Here is a 15,529-nt window from a genome sequence, read left to right as displayed (position 1 = left end):
TATTTTAGTTTAGTTTTTATTTTAGTATTTAGTAGTTTAGTATTTTTAATGGCAACATCAGTACAGCTTTATTAGTTGCGATCTCTAACACGACTCCCACTACTGGTGTGGTACCAGTGAATCTAACTCCTAGCTACTTGTAGGGGTTTGAACTTAATGCATAGTAGCCAGAACCCACTACTTTTGCACATTGTCAGTACTTGTGGATATCGTTCGAGAGACCGTGACTTTCATATTATTGAACAATATGATTGAGCCTTACAGTGCAATAAAAAGATGTCTACGTTATTCAGGAATGTGGCGAGTCTTTGTGTTCCAGAGATGTGTTTATTTTGAACTTTCTGAATTACGGCAGTGGCTGTGCCACTCCCGCTTGCTTCCACTGCAAGCTGACAGCTCCCTGTTCAAAGAAATAGTCTTTGAACGCATCACGCACTGCATCTCCCTCTCCTTGTGCCACATTCCTTCCCTGATGTTGCCGAGCTTGTCAGGAACATCACCTGCGTCGTGGGGATACTGGCATTTCACTATCATGAAATTGTGCAACACGCAGCACGCCTTCACAGCTTTCACCGCATTGTCCGGTTTCAACTTCATGGGGCTTAGGAGGAGTCTCCATCTTGAGGCCAGTATTCCAAAAGCGTTTTCAAAGCAACGTCTGTGAGGAAGAACAGTCTCATTAGTATGTGTATTGCTCCCACTGGCACTTAAAACAAGCTTGCTGAACCCTATAATCCTGTGTTGGGGTAACTTGTTACTGGAACTAAGTTACTTTTTTCATAACTTTTAATTGAAGACATGCATTTGAGCATCAGTGACTTCTTGAGGATCTCGTTCCTTTTTTATGTAACTTTGTGAAGGTAACACGAGGCAAGTTTCTTTTGTTCAATTCTGATTTACAAATAATGCAAGCTGCATCCTCTCCCTCTACTGATACGACAGTCATGAGCGGCCTGGGTTCATCCGTGCACGGCACTGCTACCTCCACTCCCTTGTTGTTGCATGTAGAGTGCTACAAATTGTGTTCTGGCTGTATACAAGAAGACTCAGGTGATGTTCATGATAGAAATAAGCAGTGTATTTATATACTACATTTTGCACGGTTCTATGAAATGTGCACAGAGGACAACAACCCATAGAATCTAAAATTCTGATGCATGCTTTGTGCTTCAATAATTTTATTACAAAATCAAAATCATTAAATGAAACCTTGCAGAAGTATATAAAAGTATGTTTCTTTCATTATATTAAATACCAGTACAATTTTGATAAAACGTCTGTCAATTTTGAAATTAAGACCTGGATTAATTATAGAAATGTGAAAAACTAAAAACTGTATTTAGGTAGCAAGTAACTTGTACCTAACTTCAAGTTCATTTTCATAACTAGTATCTTCGTCAAATTAGTTACTTACTTAGGTAACTTAGTTACTAGTTATGTTATTAGGTAAATTGGCTATAAATTAGGTATGTTATTAGTTCAAATAACTTGTAAGAAGTTCCTTTTGTCGAGAAACTACCCCATTTCTGCTATAATCTACATGTTTTATTTGATGTCGTAATAATTATTGTCTAACTTTATTAGTTGATGTTGAACTAAGCCATACTGCTGCAGTTTTCATCATGTTACCCACAGGTTGTTGAGGGGAAATGGAATACAAGGTGGAAATGTCAAAGACGACATGTTATGTAGAGCCGAATGTATTTTTATGGTTACCTGATGCATGTTTTCACATTCCTTGTTATTCCACTAAGACTATGCTTTTATTTTTGCAACCCATATTGAAAGAATGAATGCACTAACCTGGCACGGCTGAGCCTGTAGTTATAGACACGCCTTTTATCTGTGAGGCCTCGTCCTGGAAATGGGCGCAGAAAGTCTGGGCGCAACTGGAACGCCTCATCACACAAAAACACATATGGTGCGACTGTGTTTGACAGGGGCAACCTTGCCACATCAGGAAGATGGAGCGCTCCAGCTTCCAAACACTGTCCCATGGGGGAGGCATTGAACACCGTGCTGTCGCAGTGTCTTCCTTGAGCCCCCACATCAACACAGATAAACCGATAACGGCTATCAGCTATCGCCATTAGCACAATGGAGAACGTTCCCTGTAAACAGCCCATTTAGTTACATAATTTAAATTACTTTCATATTACATCTATTTTGGTATTGCCCAAAAACATGTAACATGATGGATGATTCAAATTAACCACACCTTGTAGTTACAGTACATGCTTCCAGACTTCTGTGGTGCAAAGATTTGGACGTGCTTGCCATCAACAGCACCAAGGCAATTAAGAAACTGCCATCTTATCCAGAAATCACTGGCGATGGCTCTCCAGTCGTCTTCTGATGGGCACTGAAAATTAAACAGTGACATCTCAATCGGCAGACGTGGCTGACAAACTCCTTACATGTATTGGAGCTGTTTGTACACTGACACAATATACAAAAGAGCCTCAAAAGACAGTACAGTGACGCCATATGTGGTTGCTAAACTACTAAAATAGTAGTTGCTGGCACATTTCTCTGAATACATAATCTATACCTTCATGTAATCCGGAGCCAGCCAAAGGACTGTGCATGTTCCATGTACTATCTGCCTTGCGGTTTCAATTCCTACACGAAACAGCATTGCAATATCCTGGATCTGCATTCCAGCATTCCATTATTGTACCTGAAATGAAAATGCGTTAGCAGAAGTAAAACACTGAAACATAGCCAAGGTTGTTAAGTAACTAAACAAAAGGATGTTAATACCTGTATCTCGTTACACTTTGTGTATCTTTTGTATAGCTCAGTTGCTTTTTTCGACACCTTCTTCTGATCATCGTATCTTTATCTGTGTGTGTGTGTCGACACCTGCTATTGCAGTTGAATGATGGCAGTTGAAGAAAGGCAGAAAGAGTGGGATTTGAGCAAACACCCTCTGATTGCCACCTTCAGCTGCCATCATTCAATTGAAGTAACTAGGTGTTGTGAGGTCCACCACAGTGTGCTACTCTTTTTCCCGAGTTCCTTTTTAGCTGTGGTCGGTGAGTGAATGGAGATACGGTATTATAATCAAGGCCATAAGGGTACTTGAGTTCCATCAAAATAAGTAAAATAAATAATTGTAAAAAGTAGTTGAAGAACCGCATATAGATTTGGAGCTAACTGTATCAATGTATTTATTTCAGTATAGTCATTTATATGCTTTTGAACCCATATACCTGTTACCAGATATTTTTGAAAATGACTTTAACAACCCTAAAAATATCAGGCGTCAAAGTCACTAGGTCTAAAGTATCACTGGATTTCATTTTCACTATGAATCCCTCAGTATTTACCTAATTGTAAGAGCCAAGCGCTTCTCAGGAGTGATTGGCTCCCGGCATAGATACTGCTTTTGCAGGTCTTCCTTCACAAGAAGAAACAGCTCCCAGAAGACCTCGGGCTTCATCTTGTAATATTTGATGAACAGGTGGTGGTTTCCACAAGCTGCCATCTTTTTCATCTAAAAAGCAATGAATTGACAAACAATATTAGAGAGACCGTAGCGTTGGCAACGGTAGAGCTTCTTTTACACGAATCATATCTTCCTTTCAACACTCACCGCTGTGTAGAACTCGCTTTCGTGTCTTCTGTTCTGCCACACCGGGTGGACCCACCATGTGCACGGAGACCTCGCATCGATGCGTTTCTTTTTTAACAACAACAGTTTTTTCTTCAGTAATAACAACTCCTTTTGTCTCCCCATGTGGAGATGCCAATAGAATGCAAAGAATGACAAAAAAACACACACACAAAATAAACGTAAACAACTGACGAGAAGTGTAGAGCGAAGAGCACAACCGTGACATAGACGCAGCAAGAAAAAAGAAAAACAGGAAGCGGGGTGCGTCGCGTACGACTGTTTCTTATCCCGCTTCTGCCGAATATAGACGCATATCCACAATGCGGAAAGTGTGCGCAACATGTTTTTCTATAGATGAATGCGCCGTATGAGATCGAATTTTAGTGTTGTGTACACATCGTGTTTGCAGGCATAAGCCTGACACGTCTGACCACTTGTGCGCGATGTCGCCGTAGCGTCGCGCCGTGTGGTTCCGAACGCGGCAAACGAGCCGATGGGGATCCGCGCGGCGTCGCCGGGCGCGACGATCGCTCCCAATAATCGCTCCATGTGGTTTACGCTTTAAGCTATTGCCCTTCTACTGGAATTATAACGGACGCGACAGGAAACTCCATAAAGGCTGCAGCAGAGCCCTTTAAAACGGGCAAAAACCCCTTTAAAGGGATGGTCTCGTACCCCCTGCCCCTCTCATAAAGTGCACCATTCGATTGCCCTTTGTTGAAAATGGAATGTTGTACCGCGCGTTTGTTGACAGGCAAGGTTTGTCTAAATCATTTTGGGTTCCACTGATAAGGAACAAGGGGGCGTATCCCGTCTTGTACTTAAGTGTTCAGCTGATAATAAACAACACACTTCGTTCTTGTTCGGCATTGCCTCTGGTTGTGGTGAAACAATGTACTGTAAAGCTTCCAGCTTTGCTGGGCAGGAATTGGCTGAAACTTGACTGGCAATAAGTGTTTTACAGTTCGTCACAAGGGAAGACGTTGCAGGCACTTAAGGCTATATTCCCTGCTGTGTTCAACAAAGGGAAAAGCGCAATAGAGGGTTTCACTGCAAGTCTTGTTTTTAAAGATAACGTGTTGCCGGTATTTTGTAAATATCGCAATGTCCCATTTGCTTTTCGTGACGCAGTAGAAAAAGAACTGACGCACCCCGCTTGTTGTTGTACCAAAGCCAGGAGGCAAGATAAGAATTTGTGGGGACTACAGTGTTTCTGTTAACCCAAATATTCGCACGGAGTAGTACCCGCTTCCACGTACAGACGAACTTTTCGCTACTTTCACGGGATGTTGAGTTTTCACTGTTCTTGACTTGCGCTCTGCGTATTTACAGCTTAAGCTTGATGAGCAGGCTAGGAAAGTTCTCACAGTGAATACCCACTTGGGCTTGTTTGAATTCATGTGTCTACCTTACGGGGTGTCCAGCGCGCCTGCAATTCTTCAGGCCATAATGGATAAAATTTTGCACGGGCTACCTAAGGTTGCGTGCTACATCGATGATTTGTTAGTTGGGGGTGTTGACTATGACGAGTGCTTTGAAAATGTGAAACTAGTATTGGACAGACTTGCTAAACATTCTGTGCAACTTAATGTTGATAAGAGCAAGTTCTTTGTGGAAGAAGTTAAGTATCTGGGTTTTGTCCTTGATAAAGATGGGTTGCGCCCGTCGCCAGATAAAGTGAAAGCGATTACAGAGGCTCCTGCACCTTCTAATGTTACTGAACTACGCAGTTTTTTGGGTATGCTAAATATGTATGCACGATTTCTTCCGAACCTAGCTACCCATATGAAACCATTGTATAAGCTGCTAGAAAAAGATGCTTCTTGGATTTGGAGTGAAGGTTGCGTGTCCAGTTTTCAGAAAGCAAAAAGTTTGTTATGCAGCGCAAGTGTACTTGCTCTGTATTGTTCAAGTCAGCCTTTTCAGGTGACCTGTGACGCTTCACAGTACGTGCTGGGCGCAGTGATATCGCAGGAAGTAACTACAGGAGTGTGGCGACCAATATACTTTGCTTCAAGGACTTTGACAAGCACGGAACAAAACTACTCACAAATCGAAAGAGAGGCACTCGCGATAGTGTTTGCTGTGAAAAAGTTTCACAAGTACTTCTTCGGGAAAAAGTTTTCCCTCGTAACAGATCACTACCCGCTAACATCGCTTCTAAAATTGGGACACAAGTCAACCGGCGTGGCCGCCGCGCGGATTGAACGTTGGCGACTTCTACTTGCCGAGTATAACTATGATATTGTGTACAAGAAAGGAAGTCACATCGAAAACGCCGACGCGTTATCGAGACTCCCACTTCCTATAATACCGGAGGAAGAAGACACCTTGAAGTATTTCTCGCCGTTGCAACAGGTCCCTCTCAATAATTGGACAGTACAACAAGAAACAAGGAAGGATTCTGTATTGCCAAGAGTCATCGAAATTACAAAAAGGGGATGGCCAAAGAAGGTGGATGATCCAGCGCTGCAACCCTACTTTCAAAGACGGGACTCACTTTCTACAGACCACGACTGTCTGGTGTGGGGATCGAGGGTGGTAATACCACAGGGCCTGCGTGAAGTTGTCGTAGGGCTTCTGCACGAAGGCCATCCGGGAATGGTGAAATATGTTGAGTAGACAAAACGTATGGTGGCTGGATACCGACGTTGAAAATATTGTTCGTAACTGTCATGTGTGCCAGCGCGATCAGAACAGTGCGCTCCTTCCACCATTACAGCCGTGGGCGTCTTCGACCTGAGTATTTCGGAGAGTGCATCTAGACTTCGCTCAAAAAGATAGGACGAATTTCTTGATTGTCGTTGATGACTATTCCAAATGGATGGAGGTGATCATGATGCCCACGACAACAGCTCAGAGGACAGTCGAAGAACTGCGGACCATTTTTGCCCAATTCGGATTGCCAGAAGAAGCCGTAACGGACAATGGTCCCCAATTCGTGTCCGAAGAATTTCGTAACTTCATAGAAGAGAATGCCGTCATTCACACGACAACACCGCCATATCACGCTGCTTCGAATGAACTTGCGGAGCGCGCTGAAACACTGAAGAAACTTCTTCTAAAGCAGTTGACAGAAGACAAGAGCGATAACAAGAAAAGAAGCATGCAGCTTAAACTTTCGAATTTTCTGTTCCAGTATCGCACGACACCTCATGCAACGACCGAGAAGATGCCTGCTGAACTCTTCTTAGGACCGCTGCCCAGGACCCGTCTCTCTCTACTGAAGCCTGGCTACGACCATGCACGTCGTGCAAAGCAAAACCGGATGAAAATGTACGCAGATAAATGACGATCTCGCCCACGAACGTCCCAGGTTGGAAGTCTCATCTGGGTTAAGAATGTCAGGGGAGAGGATGTTAATTGGTCACCAGGAAAAGTGATCAACGTGATCAGTGAGGTAACTTTCTTGGTACGCGTTCTCGGAAAGGTTCGCTTCGTGCACAGTGACCATCTCAGGCCAAGGACTGGAGCTGTTGCAGGTTCGGATGACAGTTCCCAGCAGCAATCGGCGGAGACTTCAGAATCTCCCAACTGTTTCTTGTGCTTTGTATGCATGTTTCAATATCTGCACTCGATAGTATACTGTGTTTTTGTAATTGAGAACTTGTGCGGGAGGAATATGTTGTACCGCGCGTTTGTTGACAGGCAACGTTTGTCTAAATCATTTTGGGTTCCACTGATAAGGAACAAGGGGGCGTATACCGCCTTGTACTTAAGTGTTCAGCTGATAATAAACAACACACTTCGTTCTTGTTCGGCATCGGAGGCAGTCGTTGTGCTTTCCTTGGGCGGATATAACATGGAATACTGCGAATTCACCCGACAAGACACGTCACGGTTATTAAATAACCGAATTAAATTGATAAAGATTGCAGAGCATGCCGCTATCTGTGTTGGCAACAGTAAGAACAGCCACGTCGCCCTGCGGGAAAGTCCGTGATAGGATACAGAAATCGTCTGCTTTTGCGTGCGCTAGTGCACCGGCGTGAGCAGACGACTCTCAGAAATTACTGGGGGCCGCGGCAACTGTCGTACATTTTCTGTCAGTTCTTAGGCGAAAAACGCACATTCTAAGAAGTGGCCCACATGGTGGTTTAGAACAACTATATTAATCTTCATAGACAAGTTAAAAGTCGCAGGACAACCCCACCCACAATCACAAATCTGAACTCGCCAGTCGTCGGCACGTGCGGTCGCATTACAGCTCCGATCAAAAATATATTACGCGCGCTTCCATTACACTCTCCGTTGCACGCTGATCATGTTTCGAAATGAACTGTCGCTGATGATGTACATGGAGAAGGAGGGTGTGTTTATTTAAAAACCGTATTAAATACTTGCGGAAAGAAAACACGTGACTTAACTTCCACGTATCCGGTTATGGGCCACATTGCCGAAGACCCCACAGTCAATGCACGGACTTTATTCTCCGCTCGCGGAGATATATGCTGGAGTGTCCTCATTTCGAGAGCAAAGGGGATGACTCAACCCAAGGTGCTTCTGCAAGTTACAGTTTCCATGACAACCGCGGCTATCCGCAGGCCGACGTCATGCATGACGTTGCATGAGAGAAGCTCATATTTCGTCGTCTGCTATTACGGCACGTTTCGACAGATTCCTCGAAAACGACTTGGTTATTCCGAATGAAACTTTGACGGTTGTATGTGTACAGTACTCGTGAAGATAGTTTTGGCTAAGTTTCGGAATCGCCCCGGCTGTACGAGACCGTTCCTTTAATCATGGTGGCAAAGCCACATTGCACACATGCAAAGACGCGACGGCTTATGTTATGCCCCTCTCTTGTGATTGTGTCGGAGACTACCGCAAAATTTGGAAAAGGCAGCAGCAGGGCCCTTTACAATGACTCAAATGTCTTGCATCATGGTGCCAAAAAGATATACGAACGGCTTGTACTGGGATTGTAAGAGTAGCTACCGCAACGTTCGGCAGCAGATCGAGCCCTTTAAAACGTGCAAAGCCCATTTAATCGTGGTGCCAGGACGTGCCTGTTTCCCCTGTACATGGAGAGGTTGCGTTTGAGGAAACTGCTTCCAAAGCGACACTCGCGAAGGCAAAAAAACAAAACAAAAAAAGGAATAAAATGCTATCAAATTTGGGGCTTAATATGAGCTCATATAAAAATATCAAAAATGTCTTCAGCTGGTTTTAGAGAATGTATACCTGAAATCCAGATTTCTCAGTTTGAGCCTCGTGCCACTTTCCCCTTTTCCAGCCTGAGAGGTCGCGTTTGACAAAATCGCCTCCAAAACGCCACTCGAAATGGCCAAATGGCCAATTTCATCAATTTTGGGGCTTAATATCATTTGATAGAGCAATAATATTAAAGATGCCCTAAGCTGACTTTGTAATATATGGGGGTGAATGACGCTGCAGTATGTGCCTTCAAGGCTACTTGATCCCGATTATCAAGCTATGAAGAGTGCTTGTCAGTTACACGAGTGTCAGCAATGAGCAGGGGATCATGTCTGCGGAGAGAAGACGCACTTGGACAGGTATGGCACATACTGTTTGTTAAATCTGGGAGATATTGTACAGTATTAGTGATATGAAATTATATAGATGAACGGGTAGGAGTAATGATACAAGGAGTACGCGTGCTGAGTTCTCAGAATTTTTGGCATGAGAATGAAGGGTAACCGTTAGATATTTTATTGCAGTTGTGCCTGAACATATGGTGATCTCCAAATAACTGAACGATGAAAGATGAAAGACACTGAAAAGGTTAGCCAGCTGTAGGACTCGAACCCACATCTTCTGGATTGCCGGTCCAGGGCTCTACCAATTGAACTAAGCTAACACGCCTATTCAGCGACTTCCAGGGTGCGTCATCTGAAGGGAAAAACCAGCCACTCTCTCTCACTCATCCTCCTTTCACTCTTACATTTTTGCTCACTCATAAACACATTCATACGACGGGATCGACGCAGGCGGCAACTGTTGGACATGAAAGAATTGATGTTCTGAGGCTGGAACAACCTAGAAGGGACAAACACATACTGGGACTGTCGATCTTGATTACGATATCCTGGGACTATAAGGGTAGTTTCATTTATAATCGAATGATGCAGGCCGGTCACATATTTTATTTCTCTCGAAAAAAATATATGTTATCCCACCCACAAAGAGATGCAAAAGGTGCCTGATCGCAGGTCTGTGCGATATTTTCTTCTCCGTCCACGGCGCTTCGAAGCAACCGGCGCAATTTCGCGGCTTACATTTTTTCCATCTTTTTGACCTTGTATCTCTTGAACGAGATGTCCCATCTGAATGAGTTTTTTTTTTTTTTTTTTTTGGCTGAGAGAGTGGATGGTGTACGTTCCACCGTGGGCTATTAAATTTATATGGTCAAGAGAAAAGTATACGAAAAAAAATCCCGAAAACGCAACAGAGAACCGTTTTACCGCACCTTTGGAAGGCCATGGCCGCGGCCCTGGATCTCCGACTGTGTTCTTCGCATGAGCAGAAATGTCATTCTTTGCTCTTTCGTTTGACGTCAAACACATTGCTTTATCTTCAGCCATTATCCCCTAACAATGCCGTGAACACGGAAGGGTAGGGGAAAATTCTCATTTTCGCGGCAGTTTTTACCCAAAAAGGATATCTTGAAGTTTTACAATATTCGTACTATCGTAGCTGAGACATATCTCTTTCACGATATGCAATAAAATGTTTGCTTATTTTGGTCCCAGAGGGCGCGCAATTTTTTTTCGCAGCCCTATTGGGCAGCGCTCGCAGGGGTCAGACAGACGTACAAAGAGTGGACTTCTACCCCACCCCCTGATTTTCTTTTTTTTTTTTTTTGCTTTCGGTGAGGGTGTGGTCGGTATATTACCGAAATTGGAGATGGTAACGATAACGGAAACGGAAACACATACCACTGTCCTCTATAACCGGAAACAGAAACGAAAACGAAAATTATCGTCTGGTATTGAATTCGGGTAATAGCTATTACTGATGTGCGATGACATCGCAGTGACTTTTCATTTTATTTTTGTATTTTGATGACTTCATTCCCTGTAATGCTCTAAATGCTACACGGCAGCATGGAAACAAACCGCAATATTGGATATCGAAGGTGCATCCAGAGCCGCAGTAACGGGGGTGCGAGAGGGGCAGCCGCCCCGGGCGACCTCGCCAGAGAGGGCACCGAAGTGCAGGCACCGGCAAGATGGTTGAACAGTATAAAGCGGAAATGAAGAGAATGTGAATTTACGATCTGGGCAGTGCAAGTAAGCGTTTTCTTGACTTTGTTTACAGGGTTTCTGACGTCAGCGGACGAGAAGGGGGGGGGGGGGGGCGGGGATCTTCACAATTGCCATGCCCTGGGCTCAAACTCGCCTCGCGACGGCACTGGGTGCATCACTCGCTTACCTACTCGTGACATTACCTACCCACATGACATCAAGACATGAGAGTTACACAACGTAGACTCCACGCACTGCACTCCACCATAGCACGACGATGACAGCATATGATTCTTTTTATTTTTTACTTTCTTCATTTCACCGTGGCTATGGCAGTATTGTTTACTTCTGAGAGCGTCCGCCTGTGAATGCGACATCAAACGAAGGTTACGCCCATCGTGGTTGCTGGACTCAGAGTGACTGAAGACAGAAGGCTGACTGAAGACATGTTCCTACACTTCTTTAAAAATCTTGCAAGATGTGCGCGTCCCAACGACGTAAAATTACTTGTGTAGTGTGTATGCGTGACACCGAAGCAGCACTTGGGCAAAACAGGGTGCTGACAGAGCCGGACGGGCTGTCCTCCCGCAGCTCTGTAACAGCCGTTCCATCACAGGAAACAGTAAGGGAAACGCACCGGAAACGAAATTAAAAGCTGGTATCAGAAACGGATAACGGAAACGAAAATGAAAACGGTAACGTAAATACGTCCGTTATCCTTCCCTGCCGCTAGGTGTGCCTTGCTTTGATGTTCCACTGTGTTGTTTCTCAAGAAATAGCACAATCTCTCAGTACAAAGGTGTACAGTCAAACTGCATAACCACAAAGTGCAGAAATGCAGCCTGTGCAATAATTTTTCATAGCTTTATCATTTGTGTAAACCACGAGAATTAGTCGAGGCAGGCCACAAATATGGACGGTACAAACATGTAAGCCTCGAATGCTTCGTTGCTTGAATTATCGTCTGTATTTCAGGATGTCTGCAGTCCAGAACAGCATGGAAGACTGAGAATAGTCTGAGAACTATTGCATGACTGATAAACTAAAAAAAATGTCAAGAAAGCGGTGAAGAGCTGCTGAAGTAAAAATTCACTAAATAAGTTCACACAATGGTACAGTGGCAATTATCTTTCTCATGGCATCACACAACCCTCTTATGTCATTTCACAGTCAAAGTTGAGTGATCTGTGTCAGAGTGCAGTGATAACTGTAACTGCATCACTATGCAAGTTCTTTCTGAATAAGAAGCCTAAATTAAAAACCTGAATAAGGAGTGAATTCACAGAGTGTAGTGCATGATGCAGTCGTCCGTGTCGTCGTTCTTCTGTCCGAGCACTTTGTTGTCTACACACCATGAAATCGTACCAACTACCCCGCCTTCATACGTTTGTTTAGTGCATGATGTGCTGTTGGCAGCCGTATTATAGTATGGCATGAGCTGTGGGGAGTTTTTAGGCATTGGTGGTGGTAATGGTTTGGCATGCAATGGTGCGATGATAATCCTTGTGAAATTGTTTACAATGCCAGTTTGGAGTAGAGAGAGAAGCTTGTATGAAGAAAGAATGAACATGGAAAAATAGATATGTCCCCAACCAGGTGTGTAAAAGTGTTTCCTGAATAATATAGGGCTTTGAACAAATAAGCACAATGAAATTATTGAACAAAATGGCAGCACAGGCTTGTTTGTAGCTGATGTTGCAGCTGTTGTGTTTTCTTTGGTCCATTCCTGTTTGCTCCATCCTTGAAACACCACTATTGAAACCGGTATAAGACCTCCTTCTTTATGAGATATTTGGTTCATTTTAACATCTATATTTTGTGTACATGGTCTCCATAAACTACAAATTCTGAACACCTCGGATGCAATGTGATGGCGTTAAAGTGTGCCCGTTTATTTTAGCAATTATTACGTCTGTGATGTCAAGTGCATCATATCAAATGATAACTACGCTCATAACTGTAAGGACAAGTATACAGGGTGTCTTTTTTTAGGCGATACAGATTTGTCAAAAAACTATAATGCCTATAGACATGCTGTTTTCACTTCTATCATCTCTGGGCCGGCTGACGTTCTTGGCCATATGTTGCTCGACCGTCAAATGACTAATTGCCTAAAAATCGTTAATTAACTTTTTAATTATAAAAGCTACGAAGTTGTCCCAATGAGAATATATGTTCCTTTCAGTGACCTGATATCGTAGCCGTTTTCAGAACAAAAATCCGTTCGGTAGATCGTCCGCAAAAAATTCGTGAAGGAACACCATTTTTTTCTTTATTTGGTTCATTGCGCATCTTCGGAGACGCGTCTTTCCTTCACCCCTGATGTGAGATGGTGAAGGAGCCTCATGCGTCGGAGATGCCGCCACAGTGCCGCCTCATGCGTCGAAAAAAAAAAAAAAATTGGAACCCGAGAAAGGGACAGAAGAGGGACGACACAACACGTTCTCGACACGTTCCCTCCTCTGTCCCCTTCACGGGTTCCAAATTTTTTTTTTCACCATGTACCAGCTGGCCTGCACCCTTGCCTTTTTGTCATGCGTCGAAGATGAGCTTTAACTTGCGGAAACAGACAAAAACACATGTATCGGGTGACGCTATCAGAACTGCCCTTATATTCCCAAGCAGCACAATGTACTGAAAGTCGAGTGCAATAGGGGTGGAGGGTATGTGTCTTATCGATGTTCCTTAGCTTCCCGAGTCTGTTCAAGGCCTTCCACCTACCCGTCCACCCCTATTGCACCCGACTTTCAGTACATTTTGCTGCTTGGGAATTGTGTTGAATTTTCTGTTCAACTTTTTCCAGGACGCAATCTCTTTCACCCTCTCACATTGGGGCAAACGAAAGACGGGTCTCCGAAGATGCGCAATGAACAAAATAAAGAAAAAAATTGTGTTCCATCACGAATTTTTTGCGGACGATCTACCTAACGGATTTTTGCTCTGAAAACGGCTACGATATCAGGTCACCGAAAGGAACAGATGTTCTCATTGGGACAACTTCGTAGCTTTTATATTTAAAAAGTTAATTAACGATTTTGAGGTAATCCGTCATTTGACGGTCGAGCAACATATGGCCAAGAACGCCCGCCGGCCCAGAGATGATAGAGGTGAAAACAGCATGTCTATATAGTTCTTATAGTTTTTTTATGAAAAATCTGTATCGCTTAAGAAAAGGCACCCTGTATACATTAGGTATGTTCCCATTGTGTGAAGTTTCATTTGAGCAAGAGACAGTCACAACGTAATGATGAATCTTTGTTGGGTGAACAGAACAATCAATTTAGTGCTTAATGATTTGTAAAATAATCTTATATCCTGAAATGCAGAAATAAAATAGGTCAGAGTTAAGCACAGCGCCGCACTGACAGGGGGTCACGACACCTGTTGTGTGTTCAGCCAGACACCACGTTCTGTCTGGGTAAAAGCCCTGTACCAAGTCTTTATTGCTCTTAAGTAGGTTTACACGTGCACGTGTCCTTCATACAATCACGCTCTCTTTGCGATAAGAGATAAGCCACGAGGATGCACAGATCCACGCACAGATAGCAGTACACTACATCTCCCCTACAAAAGACAGTTATTCTAAATTCGAAAAAGCATAAACTTGAAAAAGCATAAACATAAATAAACTTGAAGTAAGAAACTTAGTTCCAGGAACAAACTGTCAATCTCTTCTAATTTTCTCGGCATAGTAAGAGGCAACGCCAAGCCACAGAAACAACTAACAACACTACCTACACAATACCATTCCTAAATGCCACTTAAAGCACAGTTACAAATTAAAGCGTCGCGGGGTCCTTATCACTCGACCAAACCTTGAGACTCTCACCGGCCTGGTGCCTTCCTCTCGTCCAACTGGTGTACCTCGGGAGTGAAACATTCGCTCGTTGTCACCGTTATTGTGTTGACTACTTTCCTCCTCCCCAGCTGTTGCTACAGGCGGCAAAAATCGGTCCTCTGTCACACCAGCACTTGAAGAGCTCAGAGACGCTTGTTCCTCATCTGTCTCGTAGGCAACCAAATGCCGCCGATTTCTCTCTATCACTCCGCTGTCTATTACCACTGAATACGAACGAGGTCGGTGCGCAGGGCTCAGGACCGTTCCACTGCGTTTAATGTCTGTCACCCAGACTACTTGTCCAGGTCCTAAGGGCCGAAGTGATCGCACTCGGTGCCGGCGATTGTAGTCCTCCGACTGCCGCTGCTTACATCTCTTCTCAGACTGTTTCCACCTTCTCCATGGTGGCCATCTAGGACGAAGCTTGTTTTGTAGTGTGGGCAAACGCGTTCTCAACTTTCGGCTCATCAGCACTTGAGCTGGACTGAATCCATTGGCGCCTGCTGTGTCCCTGTGAACCATTAACGCCAGAAAGGGGTCACTGGATTTCCACATCAAGTGTTTCACTGTCCTAACCATGCGTTCCACCTCCCCGTTAGATTGCGGGTATCGAGGACTGCTGGTAATATGTTCAAATCCATAAGCGCACGCAAAGCTACGGAATTCTCTTGAACCAAACTGTGAGCCGTTATCACTTCGGACCACTTCTGGGATTCCGAACCGTGCGAAAACGCTCTTGCACGCGTTGACCACCGCCTCTGCAGATGTGTTGTTAAGAGCCAGCACCTCTGGAAACCTGGACGTATAGCCCACCATGAGAAGGTATTCTTGACCTTTGAAGTGGAATAGATCTATTCCCACCAT

At 44.0% G+C, this 15,529-nt stretch overlaps 2 protein-coding genes across 2 annotated transcripts; one reads left to right on the top strand and one right to left on the bottom strand.

Annotated features, from left to right (window-relative positions):
• Positions 1-6,458: 6,458 nt before the first annotated feature.
• On the top strand, positions 6,459-6,911 carry LOC135384450 (uncharacterized). The gene has a single exon (XM_064613651.1). It carries the CDS (start codon positions 6,459-6,461, stop codon positions 6,909-6,911), a length of 453 nt encoding a protein of 150 aa, XP_064469721.1.
• A 7,688-nt stretch (positions 6,912-14,599) lies between these two features.
• On the bottom strand, positions 14,600-15,529 carry LOC135384449 (uncharacterized). Its single transcript, XM_064613649.1, has one exon. It carries the CDS (start codon positions 15,527-15,529, stop codon positions 14,600-14,602), a length of 930 nt encoding a protein of 309 aa, XP_064469719.1.

Source organism: Ornithodoros turicata, chromosome 2 (genome assembly GCF_037126465.1).
Source record: "Ornithodoros turicata isolate Travis chromosome 2, ASM3712646v1, whole genome shotgun sequence".
Taxonomy (NCBI): domain Eukaryota; kingdom Metazoa; phylum Arthropoda; class Arachnida; order Ixodida; family Argasidae; genus Ornithodoros; species Ornithodoros turicata.
This window is presented reverse-complemented; position numbering and strand designations above follow the sequence as displayed.